At 37.7% G+C, this 13,204-nt stretch overlaps 1 protein-coding gene across 1 annotated transcript in view; it reads left to right on the top strand.

The window, feature by feature from the left end:
* Positions 1-12,554: 12,554 nt before the first annotated feature.
* The window catches only part of LOC123869478 (zinc finger protein 177-like), a 96,754-nt gene continuing 96,104 nt past the window's right edge, over positions 12,555-13,204 (top strand). The window contains exon 1 of the mRNA XM_045912403.1: positions 12,555-13,068. Coding sequence (XP_045768359.1) covers positions 12,880-13,068 — 189 coding nt within the window. The 5' untranslated portion in view covers positions 12,555-12,879. The remainder of the gene's footprint in view (positions 13,069-13,204) is intronic.

Raw genomic sequence — 13,204 nt, 5'->3', positions numbered from 1 at the left:
ACGCGTGAACTGTGTCCCTCCACACTCTCAAATCTTTACAGTCTTGTTCGTGACTATGGACGAAACCCTAGTTTGTCGCGGACCAAAAACCGACACTGATCGGGGAAAGGCGCGAAGCGCGAACGCGAAGGCGTGAACGACATCTACACTCGTGATTCGCAGTTGTCGCGGGCTTTCGCGGCCGTTCGCGCCGCGAATGTAGAGCCGGCTTAAGAATATCCAAAGAGCTTCGTTTTCATTTTTGAAGAGAACATTCATAAGTAGATACATAACCATTATTGAGAAGCTAAAGAGGAGTCGGTTTAATATTCTTTAAGATAACCAATACGTAGCGGTTTCCTTGGTTAGGCAGCAGCCTTGCAAGGTTAAGTAGGTACCTAAGTATGTCTTTTCACGGTAGGGCAGTGTTTGGACAAGCCAGGAGGCAGGAGTCAAAACCGCGGCAAGCGAGTAGGTACTTATCGCCAAAACCAATTTCATCAAGACATATAATATCTAGATACTAGTACTTAAGTATAACTGGTGGTTCAAGTGTCTACTCGTTACACTACAGTCCATTAAATCCATACTAATCCATACTAATATTATAAATGCGAAAGTGTGTCTGTCTGTCTGTCTGTCTGTCTGTCTGTCTGTCTGTCTGTCTGCTACGTTTTCACGGCCCAACCGCTGAACCGATTTTAATGAAATTTGGTACAGACTTGGAATACATCCCGGGGAAGGACATAGGCTACTTTTTATCCCGGAAAATCATAAGGTTCCCATGGGATTTAAAAAAATCGAAATCCCCTATTACCTACTTTCTATCTTACTGATTCTCTCTGTGATGAAAGTAATGTCAGAGTGAACCAGTAAGTAGGTCAAGTACTTAATTATGTTGATCATCTGTTAGTGATTCGAAGTCATAACATCGAAATCACATTCAAGAATGTATGTAGTCTTGCCTTACAAAAAAGTATAGTTGACATCAAATATCTTGGCCTATTTTAAATACTTAAGTAGTACCTATAAGCGACACTCAGAAAAGCAGGTACTTACTTAGTAAAAAAAATACGAATTACTTATTGGATTGTCCTCCAAAAACCTATGGGATCTGTATTATTTTCAAAATACAGAGTAGGTCCAGAAGAAAATAAAAACATTTAAAAATACGCTGAGTAAGTAAAAGGGTATGGGGGATAGATGCCCCTAAGGCACCCCTTAGGGCATCTATCCCGCTAAAAATCGAGGCATCTATCCTTTCTGATAGGGATAGATGCCCTTTCATTTTTAACTAAATTAAATACAAAACCGAGATTAACACCTAGGTGTGTACCTCAGTAGGTACTTAATGAACTAGCGTATTGACATACAAGTGTAAATTGAAAATTTATAACACCCCCGACAAGTGAAGGTTACAGTAACTAGAAAAAAGCTGATAACTTTCAAACGGCTGAAGCGATTTTCTTGGATTATAGCTAAGAACACTCTCGATCAAGCCACCTTTCAAACAAAAAAAACTAAATTAAAATCGGTTCATTAGTTTAGGCGCTACGGTGCCACAGACAGATACACAGACACACAGATACACACGTCAAACTTATAACACCCCTCTTTTTGGGTCGGGGGTTAAAAACGGAACGGTATTTATTGGTAACTACTTACTTAAAAAGTTATGCAACAGTACCTAAATACTTACTTACGTTTGAAATTATCAAGCGTTATTCGCGTTCGCTGCGAAGATGATCACATGCACAAGCGAAACCTAGTATCTGTTCTGCAAGATGACCCGCGGGGAATAAGGTGTGTGGTGCCTAAGCTATCTATTAAAACTATTAATTCTTTGTTGCGATTTTGGGAAGTTAGGTTTTTTGAAAGCGTGGCGTACTATCCCACTGCGGCATCTATCCGTACTTTGACCTACCTACGTAGGTACTTATTCGTGGCCACATGTACCTACCCGTCACAGGATAAAATCCGCCTGAGCCGCTTAACGTCCATCCTATGTAGGATCATTACAATACTGGAAACTAATACCAGATGAGGTCACTTATGAATATCTCACTCGGAAATGTTTGTTTATTTGATCGTATCCTAAAGGCTGGTAACAGATTAGGGTACATGATGTTAAAGGCTTAGAGGATAATTAATAAATTTAGGATGTAGGTGCTTATACATATAGGTATCTATGAATATTGATTTAAGTAGGTATGTCTATCGTAGAACCGATGGGCACTGGAGCAGAGCAAAGGCCAGTTTATTCTTTGGACAAAATAATACTTATGATCAGCCTGGCTGTTTAGCGCAAAAAATATACATCTAGAGTTCTTGCTTTACTACTTACTGTTCCACGCGGGCAAAGAGTAGGTAGGTAAGTAGGTAGGTATGTACCTTAGGTAACTTAGGTAACCTAAGGGTACGCGAGCAACATTTTTACAGAAATATGATATACTTAAGTTTTACTGTAATAAGTAATATAATAAACTAACCAGTGTAAATTAAAAATTTATAACACCCCCGACAAGTAAAAGTTACAGTAATTAGAAAAGAGCTGATAACTTTCAAACGGCTGAACCGATTTTCTTGAATTATAGCTAAGAACACTCTCGATCAAGCCACCTTACAAACAAAAAAAACTAAATTAAAATCGGTACATTAGTTTAGGAGTAGTCTACGATGCCACAGACAGATACACAGATACACACGTCAAACTTATAACACCCCTCTTTTTGGGTCGGGGGTTAATTAAAAGGAAAGCTGACTGACTGACTGACTGATCTATCAATGCTCAGCTTAAAAACTACTGGACAGATCGGGCTGAAAGGCACGCAGATACTTAGCTGAAAAGTAGGTACCTATTTACTTAGATAGGCTTAGGTACCATGACCGTGTAGTCCACGCAGATAAAGTCGCGAGAGTAAGTACCTAAGCTAGTTTTTAATAAAGAGTTTTTATCCTATTAAGTTATTTTCTTTTCCTTGCCTGTTATAATTCATTTAGGTAGATATCATAATTACTAATTTCTATTTGCAGCAATCAGATTATACTACATCCGCATCCTTGACTTCAGACTTTGTGTCTGATTATTAAATGAAAATCGATAAGCATTAAAATACAACTTTTTTTAATGAACATTGTGAAGTAAGTACCTACTTAGTAGGTAGGGTGCATTCCTATTAGGGAAATAGGGGAAATCTGGGCAAGAGAATTCACTGCACTTTTTAGTTGCGAGTCCATCGCATTACTATTAGGTATACCTACTTACCTACCTACTTAAGTACCTAGGTATGCTAAAAAACTTTTGCCATTCTGTGTTCAATAGAAAATGGTCAACACCCTCCGCAACGAGGAATAGTAAGTACTTAAGAAGGCTACCTACCCACAAGCATCGACAAAGCTAGATTTGCACCCGTCAGTTTAAGCGACTAAGTATGGACTAAGTAAGTAGATAGGTACTTACTTACCTACTAATGGCTCGCGGGATGGGCGATTTCTTTTCAAGTTAGTCTACTTACGTTTCCCATCCTCAACATCTTCCTCGCCCATCACCACAAACTGGGCAGGCAAGAAACCGGTGGCACAGCCAGTGATTGAATGGGTGATGAAACACTCATCACCAACCATCCACCACAGCCACACCCATCGTTCCTGGGGCTATGCCCCATGGGAGCGTCTACTGCGTCCTATGCTTGGGACCTTCAGTGGAACGCGCGGACAATACCCTACTTCCTGCCAGGTCAATTAGCCATGGCTGACAATATCCGACCGACGATATACCGACCCAAGCGCTGCTCTTTCGCCGGACGTGCCTACCTAAGTATCTGAAACGGGGAGGTTACCTACCTGGTACCCCTAGGTTCGTATCCTTGCACAAGTCTTCATTGTTTCCTTTAGATAGTAGCTTATTTTTATTTAAGTTGGTAGGTATCTATTGATTTGATAAAATATTAGCTACTTAGGTAGGTACCTACTTAGGTACTTATGTTTAATGGTTTTTAACTAAAATAAAAATGTCTACTTAGTTCTAAAAATGATAGATAACTATCTCACGATCACAAAATAGTAGATAGCCTAATCTGTTGATAAAAATCGATTTTTTATCATTTTTTTGATATCTATGATTAGCATCGATGTATGATTAGTTAAATGCCTATGCAATTACTTTCTTAGTAGGATTGTTAACCGTAGGTAGGTTCCTTACTCAGGGATACCTATCTACTTACCTACTTAGGTACAAATGGCATGTACCTACCTATTTAAACGATTGAATATATGTACTTAAGTACCTACTTAGGTATGTACCTATACCTACCTATACAAATTACATCAACAGTAAGTAAGTAGGTACGAATTATTCCTATTTGTCCCCCTGAGGGGACAAAGCAGGGGGACAGATAGGAAGAATTAGTAGGTACTTACCTATATGTTTAAAGAAAACTGATTTTGATTACTGAAATAGGTAGGTAGGTACCTACCTAGGTACCTACTACCTAAAGTTACTAAAGTCTACTAAAAGTTTAGGGAAATTCAAATTAAATTTTCATAGGAATTTTCCGGGAGAGTGTCTGAAAGCTTGATAAAATTCCACTTAGAGAGTCGACTACTTACAAGAAAATTGTTGAATTTTAGGAGCAAACTACTTACCAGGAGAACTTATTTCACGCCTTAGGCCGAGCTCACTTTGGATACGTTTTCGTACGAATTCCATTCGTGCAGAAACGTACGAACACGCACGAACATTCCCGACCTTCTGAGTACTATGAAAGCGCTCACACTGCGCGCGAGTTAGTCGTACGTATACGTACGTGCAAGTCCGACGTCCGAAACCAATCCGAACTTGTTGGGATTTTATTACGCGTTCGTGCGTTCATAATGTTCACACCGGTACTCTGTGTATTTGACGGAGAAAATACGTATTCAGTGTGCGCACTCAATTCGTACGAACAGTGTTCATACGTTTACGTACGATATAATTCGCATCCAAAGTGAGCGCGGCCTTATTACCTCGTCTTTGTTCAAAAAGTTTCGGTCGTAAAGTAAACAAAACGTATACCTAATTCGACCAATCGTATCAACAACATCTTGTAATTCGATCAAAGAAACTTTTACAAGACGTGCTTTCGAATAAAATTTTAGTACGAGGTAGAATAGGCACAGTTGAAGAAATTCAAATTCAATTTTTATAGGAATTTTCCGGAGAAAATATCTGAAAGCTTGATAAAATTCCACTTAGAGAGACAACTTCAAGAACATTATTGTAGGAACAAACTAGTTACCAGGAGAACTTATTTCACGCCGTATTACCTCGTTTGTTCAAAAAGTTTCGGTCGTAAAGTAAACAATAACGTGTAATTCGACCAATCGTATCGGAAACGCACGGTAAGGCACGCGCGGGGCGGGCGGGGCGAGCGGGGCCACGCCCGCGCCACGCCCCTTAAGCTCGGACCACGTGATTTATGGTAAGATTTTTTTAAACAATACATAATAATATAAATCTGTCCGTGGTACTTTCTTTCTAGTTACGAGAGCGATGCCATCTTTTCTCAATGGTTTGTGTTGTGAGCGTATGGAGCGTATGGCTTAGCACTGGTTGATCAAAGGGAATTAAAGTGGTTTTTTAAATATTCTGATACAAGTTAACCTTTGACTGTGATCTCACCTGATGGTAGGTAAGTGGAATTTTATGTACCTAAACGTGCACATTCGTTAAAGCAGATTCTTTCATTCTTGTGATCGTCTATTGCGTTTTTAAAATGTTCTCAGGTTCACATTAAAAGTAAGTAGGTATGTAGGTAGATATAATATTTTTAAAATTAAAATATTAGGTTGGTGCAATTTAGCGAGTGGTCCAATATACCCTACATCCCCCTTAGTAGGTACAATTAATAAATAGGTATGTAAGTACTTATCTAAGTACCTACCTACTTGTTACCAGGTGATCAAAGTGGAATAGGTAACAAAGTAAGTACCTACCCATAGGGACTAGGATAAGACCTACCTAAGTAGGTACTAGGTAGGTACTTATACTATGTTCGGGAGAGTTGATCATACGTTGTTCATTGATCTCGCAAAATAAAACTAAGTAGTTAGGTATGATTATTTCTATAGGTAATTGAGTATTTTTATTTGTAAGTAAATAGGTAGTCCTCATTAAACATTTAAGTAGGCAAGTAGGTACTTACCCAACTTTAAGGAAATGAACCAAAATAAACCATTGGAAAGTTACCTAATTACCTAAGTACCTAAGTTGGTTACCTAAGTATAGTAAGTAGGTACCTACTATTCTAAAGAGAAGAGATCAAACTTAAAATTTTGTTAAAAAACAGATTGGGTAGTCTCTCCCGGAGTGTCTGGGTGTGATGATCATAGGGTCATAGGGTCATAGGAAAGTGGATGGATGGAAATGGATGATGGTCCTGGAAAAATGGTCAGTTCAACCCATCCGGCTCACTGCTGAGTAGGTAAGTAGGTACGGGTCTCCTCTCAAAATGAGAAGGGTTTAAGCCATTAGTCCATCATGCTGGCCAATATCAGATGGGTAGACTCCACACATCTATGAGAACATTAGGTATAAAGAACTCTCAGTCATGCAGGTTTCCTCACTATGGTTTCCTAATTCCTGCCCCTTTAAAACAAGTAATATTTAAGTAAGTAATTGCTTTAATTAGCACCGAAAAGTTACTATGTGACTGGGATTGAACCCTGGACCCTTCGAATAGGTGAACACTTGCGTGGCTCTCACCTGCACCACTTAAACTGCTGCTTACTAGTCTATTATCGAACTAAAAATCTTTCAATACGGTCTACCCATTCAAAATTCAGACTACCTATACTTACCTAATACCTTCGCGACAGGTTGAGGTGGCAATCCCGCACACCCGCACTCACCCGCAAAAAGTTAGCGGGAGTGCGGGGCGTCCCCACCTCGGTTGCCATCTCAATCTGTCGTGCACTATAGGTATTCTATTTACTAACAAATTTAGTTAGAAATTGTTAGACAATAGAGGTGTACTTAATAGGTAAGTAGGTACTTAGGGGAGAGTGTGGATGAAAGAGCCAGTTTTGAATAGTGTAAAAAAAAACACACTTTTACTATATTATTTTCAAATGAAACTAGGTTTTCTTATAATCACTTTAATTGGCAATGTTATAAAATAAAAATAAAGAGGATAACAACGCTGATAATCTCTTATATAAATAGTTTAAAAAAAAGAAGGAAATCGGCTCTTTCATAGCAGCAGGTCAATGAAAGAGCCACCATGTGTTATGAAAGAGCCGATACCTACTTTTGAGGTACTAAACGGTTTTTTATCAATTAAAATTATGTTAAGTATTTAAAATCAGATTAATACTAAGTTTACTTTAGTATTTCTATGAAAATCACAATTTTTAAACAGTCTCAGTAATAATTAAACATTGTCTTAATCAACAATTAAAACTTTTGAACTTTGTCTTAGTCAAAAATTAAATAATTAATAAAAATTTGTCTAAAAACATAAAATAGACCCCTTTTTCGTATTCTTACTCTATAACTTAAAAAATAAAAACAATATAAAAACAATTTAAAATTAAAAACATTTTTGGCAGAAGAAATTAATCACCCCTTTGAGGCCACACGATAACGCTAACGCAGTTCTATTTATGGACTGATTTCCAGCAAGCACTTCTTTTACAGCCTCTTCTATTGCAGCAGTTGTGGGCCTTACCCGTTTTTTAGCTGTTGACGCTTGCGAAGACATATCTTTCTATTCTGAAACATATATCATATAATAATGAAATAACTAAAATTAAAAATTTTGGACACCCCCGACCTCTATAAATATGACTGGTAGAGAATGCCATTAGGCATTAAGTCCGCCTTTTGTTTTTTTTTGTATTTTGTGCAATAAAGATTAAATAAATAAATAAATAAATTATAGCTAAGAACAATCTCTATCACATCAGTTATCAAACAAAAAAAGAACCATCAGAATTAGTCCATTAGTTTAGGATCTACGTGGCCATAGACACACACACACACACAGAGACAGACACACAGACACACACGTCAAACTTATAACACCCCTCTTTTTTCGTCGGGGGTTAATTAAAACTAAACGATGTATTGAATGAGCCAGTTTTCGTGTCATGAAAGAGGCGGCTCTTTCAAAGCATAAATAACTGGCTCTTTCAAAACACGACGCTTATAAAAATATAACTTCAAAAAAAAGGCACTATACCAGAACGCTGATCTGATATTATTTATGCAAAACAAGGGCAAATGTATAGACGCCAATACTGTATATCAGTTTTGTCAACTTATGCAATGCCCTTTTTGAAAAAAAAGATGAAAGAAACACAAAGAAACTTACTTTTTGGCTTCCGAATTTTCGTAACAGTCCTGTGAGGCCATTTGCTGTCGTAGAACTGTCAAATGTTTGTGGGTAACAGCTATCCAGTGTTGCCATTTAAGGAGTAAAATTAAACTTTGGTAGAATATCGATAAGTAATGGAAAATCACATCGGCTCTTTCAAAGCCTGGCTCTTTCATGCACACTCTCCCCTATCTACCTACCTATCTAATTTTGTACTCACCACTTAGCCTAATAAGTACCTAGGTACCTTGTAATCTAAATATTAATAATAACTCTGTAATAATGGATCTAACACAACAGTAACTAAGTAATATAGGTACACAATCTCTAATCAAACAGCTATTATTTTGAGACCTGAGCCCATATTCTTTGAAATTTATTGGTACTTGAATAATAATATGGTCTTGCCTACTAAGTTGCTAAATTGGAATTTTAATAAGGAACTAACACTTAGGGTGCTGTCTCACTGGGTGTTTTATTTGCGGTTGTCTGCAAGCTACATCGAAGGCTCTACCTAAGTACATACCTACCTCTAGACTTGCCACTTGCCACTTCTAGATTTACGGGTTACCATTATCAAAATTACGGGGTTCAGTTTTTTTACGGGCGACCGTGTTTTACATAGACATTTTTTTATATACATATAGGTACTTATTTTTCTGAAGAAACTGCTATTAAAAGTTCTTCATTTTGTGAAACAAATAAAATAAATATTAAATGTTTGCATGGTAACTTATCATTACATTTTACTTAAGTAGGTACTTGTAATTTGCGCTTGAACAATATTGAAACTTTGTGCATAGACCTGTACTTACTTAATACCTACTCACAGTGTATGCATTGCTGCATAAGGAAATAATTCTTTCTTCTGTCAAAAAGTTTTTAACTGTCAAAAACAGGCTTTGGTTTTCAACTCTCTCTCCAGCCAACTCCAGCTGAATAAGTATAGCAAAAACCAATACTTACGACAAAAATAAGTATAACAAAAACCAATACTACCGGGATCCCGTGATCCCGGTATTGAAAACAACTTTTTCGGTATTCATACCGGTATTGAAAAAATCCGGTATTCTTGATCAATCGTGCAAAATTTCAAAAAAATACGACTTTTTTTAGAAAAAACATTGTCTTTCAAGTATTTTGTAGTAATAATTATTATTATTGATTTGCTGTTGTACCAATTGTTGTACCTACCTACTTATGATAAAACAATATACCTACCTACCTAGGTACTTATCATGTAAGTTAAGTTCATGTTCATGTTCATGTAGGTAAGTAGTTTTGGTAGGTACCTACCTACGTTGCCTACATGATTTAGCACCTCAATCACAGCGTCCGGCCACTTCGGTCGCCCATCATGTTATCGACTTTAGTCAACGTTCATCGTCATCATCAAATTCAACAGCCCATCGCCGCTTACTACAGAGCACGGGTCTCCTCGCAGAACGAGAAGGCTGTGACCCTAGTCCACCACGCTGGCCAAGTGCGGATTGGCAGATTTCATACACCTTTGAGTACCTACAATAGGTTTCCTCACCATATAGGTAATTCCTTCACTGTTAAATCAAGTGTTATTAAATTGTTTAAAACGCACATAACTCTGAAAAGAAAAAGGTGCATTCCCGGGATCGAACCCTCGACCTCCCGAATAGGAGACGTCTTAACCACTAATCTATCACCACTCCACACCGCTAACACGTGGTTATCTGACCCATATTAATGACTAATGACTAATATTCCCCTTTCCCCTCTAATTAAGCGTAAAGCTTGTGGCAGGAGTGGGTACAATAGTGCAACGGGTGGGGTTTGAACCACCGGTCTTTCGGAATTCAGTCCGCTCCTCAACCGTTGAGCTATCGGGGCTTATAAAATTATAATATAAACTGCGTTATCGCATCAGCAGTTAATTTAATCCACATGTAATTGTAATTAAAATCTAATTCCATAAGGAAATGTGCATTAAAATTAAAATCAATATAATCAATGTCCTGCATCAACTTACTCTTAACATCTGACGTTCAAATGAACCAATTGAGAATAAACCTTAACATACAAACTTTAAAGTTCATTTTCTATTGACATGATTGGATTATAAGTGCTACAGAAAATGTCGATGACCCATACACACCTGGCGTTAACCGCAATCCCACAAGTTCTATATTAATGTTCGTATGTCCCTATAATATGTGGATTAAGTACGTAACATGCTAATACTAGCAGATGCCAACGACTTCGTCCGCGTGGATTCATTGGGTCTTTAAGAATTCGGTAGGATTCCATCATTTTCTGGAATAAGAAATAGTCTTTATACATCTCCAGGATGCAGCATTTTCTATACCAAGTAGATATGCCAGCTACTTTGTTTATGTGTATTTCGGTTCTTAGGGTTTGTTGCCCAAAGGATAAAAACGGAGCCCTATTAATGTCACTCTGCTGTCTGTCTGTCTGTCCGCGTGTCACAGGTATTTTTTTTAATATTTTCTTCGATATAGTAGGTTAGAAATACCATCATGCATTGCCAGACAGTTTAAGACGTAATTCCAAAGACGTGATTTTTTCTGATACTATTTCGAAAAAAATATTAAAAAAACAAGAGAAAGCCCGCGACTTCGTCCGCGTGGATTTCGGTTTTTAAAGATCCCATGGGAACTGTTTGATTTTCAGGGATAAAAAGTAGCCTATGTCCATCCCCGGGATATAAGCTAACTCTGTACCTATCGTCAAAATCGGACCTTACCATTTTTTACCTGTATCTGTCAGAGCTACCATGATCCAAGTTTCTTAGTCGCTGGTTGGGGACAATACGCAGAGAAACACGAAGGTCTGGCCCTCGCGGGCTTTAAGTCCGTGACATTTGAAGTGGATTTTATCAAAGACAAATTTTTGTCATAGGAAGGTTAAGATTTTTTTTATTTAAAATTTAAAAATTTGTGTTCAAAGTAAATCTAAAAATTGCCATAACAACACACTTAGATATTAGGTGAGTCGAGGCTATTTATACAATAGGCACCTATTGATAAATTTCTTAGTGACAAAGTTGCTTGGAAACAACCGGATGAGCTTTCAGTTGCCCCAAGAAGGCATACTTATCTAGTATGTAGGTAATGGATGTAGACTGTAGTGTATTGTTATATACTGGTATTGTATTGTAACTTTTCATTTTGAAAAGAGCAACTGCTGAGTTTCTTGCCAGCTCTAGTCAGCAGAATTTGTATTCCAAACCGTTGGTAAAGTCACAGACGTTGCATATTGGTAGTTGTCCTAATGAAATGAAATATGATAAGTCAAGACTCTACATAAGTACACGTAGGTAACGTAAAATAATTAGGTAAATTTGAATTTTGAGTTTGTTATAGTGTGTAGGTAACAGTAGTTTTTTCGAAACTCCTTTTAAGAAACAAATAGACAGACTGAAGGAAACTATAAGGGTTTCTTGTTTTACTAGGAAACCCTTAAAATCAAGGGATTAGGTAATAGGTATTGGTAAAAGAAGACGTCGCGAAAATTTCAGAAGAAATTCCTTTTTTATGCAAGATAACTGATGATGTTTAGATTGAAACGCACTTGTTTAGAAAACTCTTGTTTCAATACCGACATAACTACCTAATATTTACCGAAGATTTTTCTTTTTATGATAAGACCAGGCCTACCTATCAGACCTAGCTTTCTATCCATGTTGATCAAAAACTGGCCATCCAATTAACATAACATCTAAGTATTTATTGAAGTTATTTTTTCTGAAACCAATTTTATTTTCTGTACCCGAAAATTTGTAAAAACAGCCAATCTCCCGCGTGTCTGTTAGAAAAAAAATACAAAACCTGCCATTCAAATCGAAAAAGCAGAGCCTCAATTAAAACGTCACGTCTAAAAAGCCTAGCAGATGTTAAAATAAAATAAAACTGAAACAGGTAGCATTATACCAAGTTTATACGTTTTGAATCAGGTGTACGGTCCGAGGCTCTACGGCTCTCTGACGGGCGGCGCGCGCGCATGCAGGTGCCGCCTTAGGAGGGGAGCACCTTACTACTTCTTACAAACTTATCCGTTCACTTTTACAAACCCCTGACTGTAAATAAATAAGATTGAAAATGATATGACGGAGTTGTGAAAGATCTTTGTAGGGCCTTACTCCTCTCCTTTTTATCGAACAAAAAATGAACTGTAAACGCGATCACGGCCGTGCCTAAGGTCAATGTTAGCGCTTCCTTCAGTGTTCGCTGAGAGAAGAACGCGCGCGCATCCTGCGTAAAGCACCCTTTACAGTATTGCCCTATCGAACAATATTAGGACGGGATCAATAAACCTTACCCGAAAAATTCTCGAACGAATTTTTCGTCTCAGATTTTAAGGCGATCAATCGGATGTTTTAAAAATCATCGATCATTCCGATCGGATAATCGATACCAAGTTAACCCTCGTTAATTGTGATGGAAGATATCGGTCGTAGGACATATTCGTACGTTGGTTAATTGTTAAGTGACTTTGAACTGTGTTAATAACTTTGTAGTGATAAGAACTGAAGGAACTGTTATGTGCTTATAAGATGGAGACTCTGGTACTTATTCCTCAAGAACTAAGCCTGGCTTTAAGGCCAGGGGGTGCTAGGGGTAGGGAGGCTTCGGTGAGCGTTTGGACGTCCGTGGAGATACAGAGGGGTGCGCTGCTCTACCCCTTCCAAGGGACGATAAGGATCGACAAACTACATGTATATTCGTATGTGCCAGATCATGATGTGAGTACTCATTTTAATTGATCATTTGATTACAGGTATTGCGGCTTATCAGTTACACAATAATTGATAAGAACAAGGAGATAAAATAAATAATAAGAAACAACTTTTATCTGAAAGCTTGGTCAAGTAAAATTTT

The sequence above is a fragment of the Maniola jurtina genome, chromosome 11 (genome assembly GCF_905333055.1).
Source record: "Maniola jurtina chromosome 11, ilManJurt1.1, whole genome shotgun sequence".
NCBI lineage: Eukaryota > Metazoa > Arthropoda > Insecta > Lepidoptera > Nymphalidae > Maniola > Maniola jurtina.
Note: the sequence above shows the minus strand (reverse complement) of the source record. Positions and strands in the feature narration are given on the sequence as shown.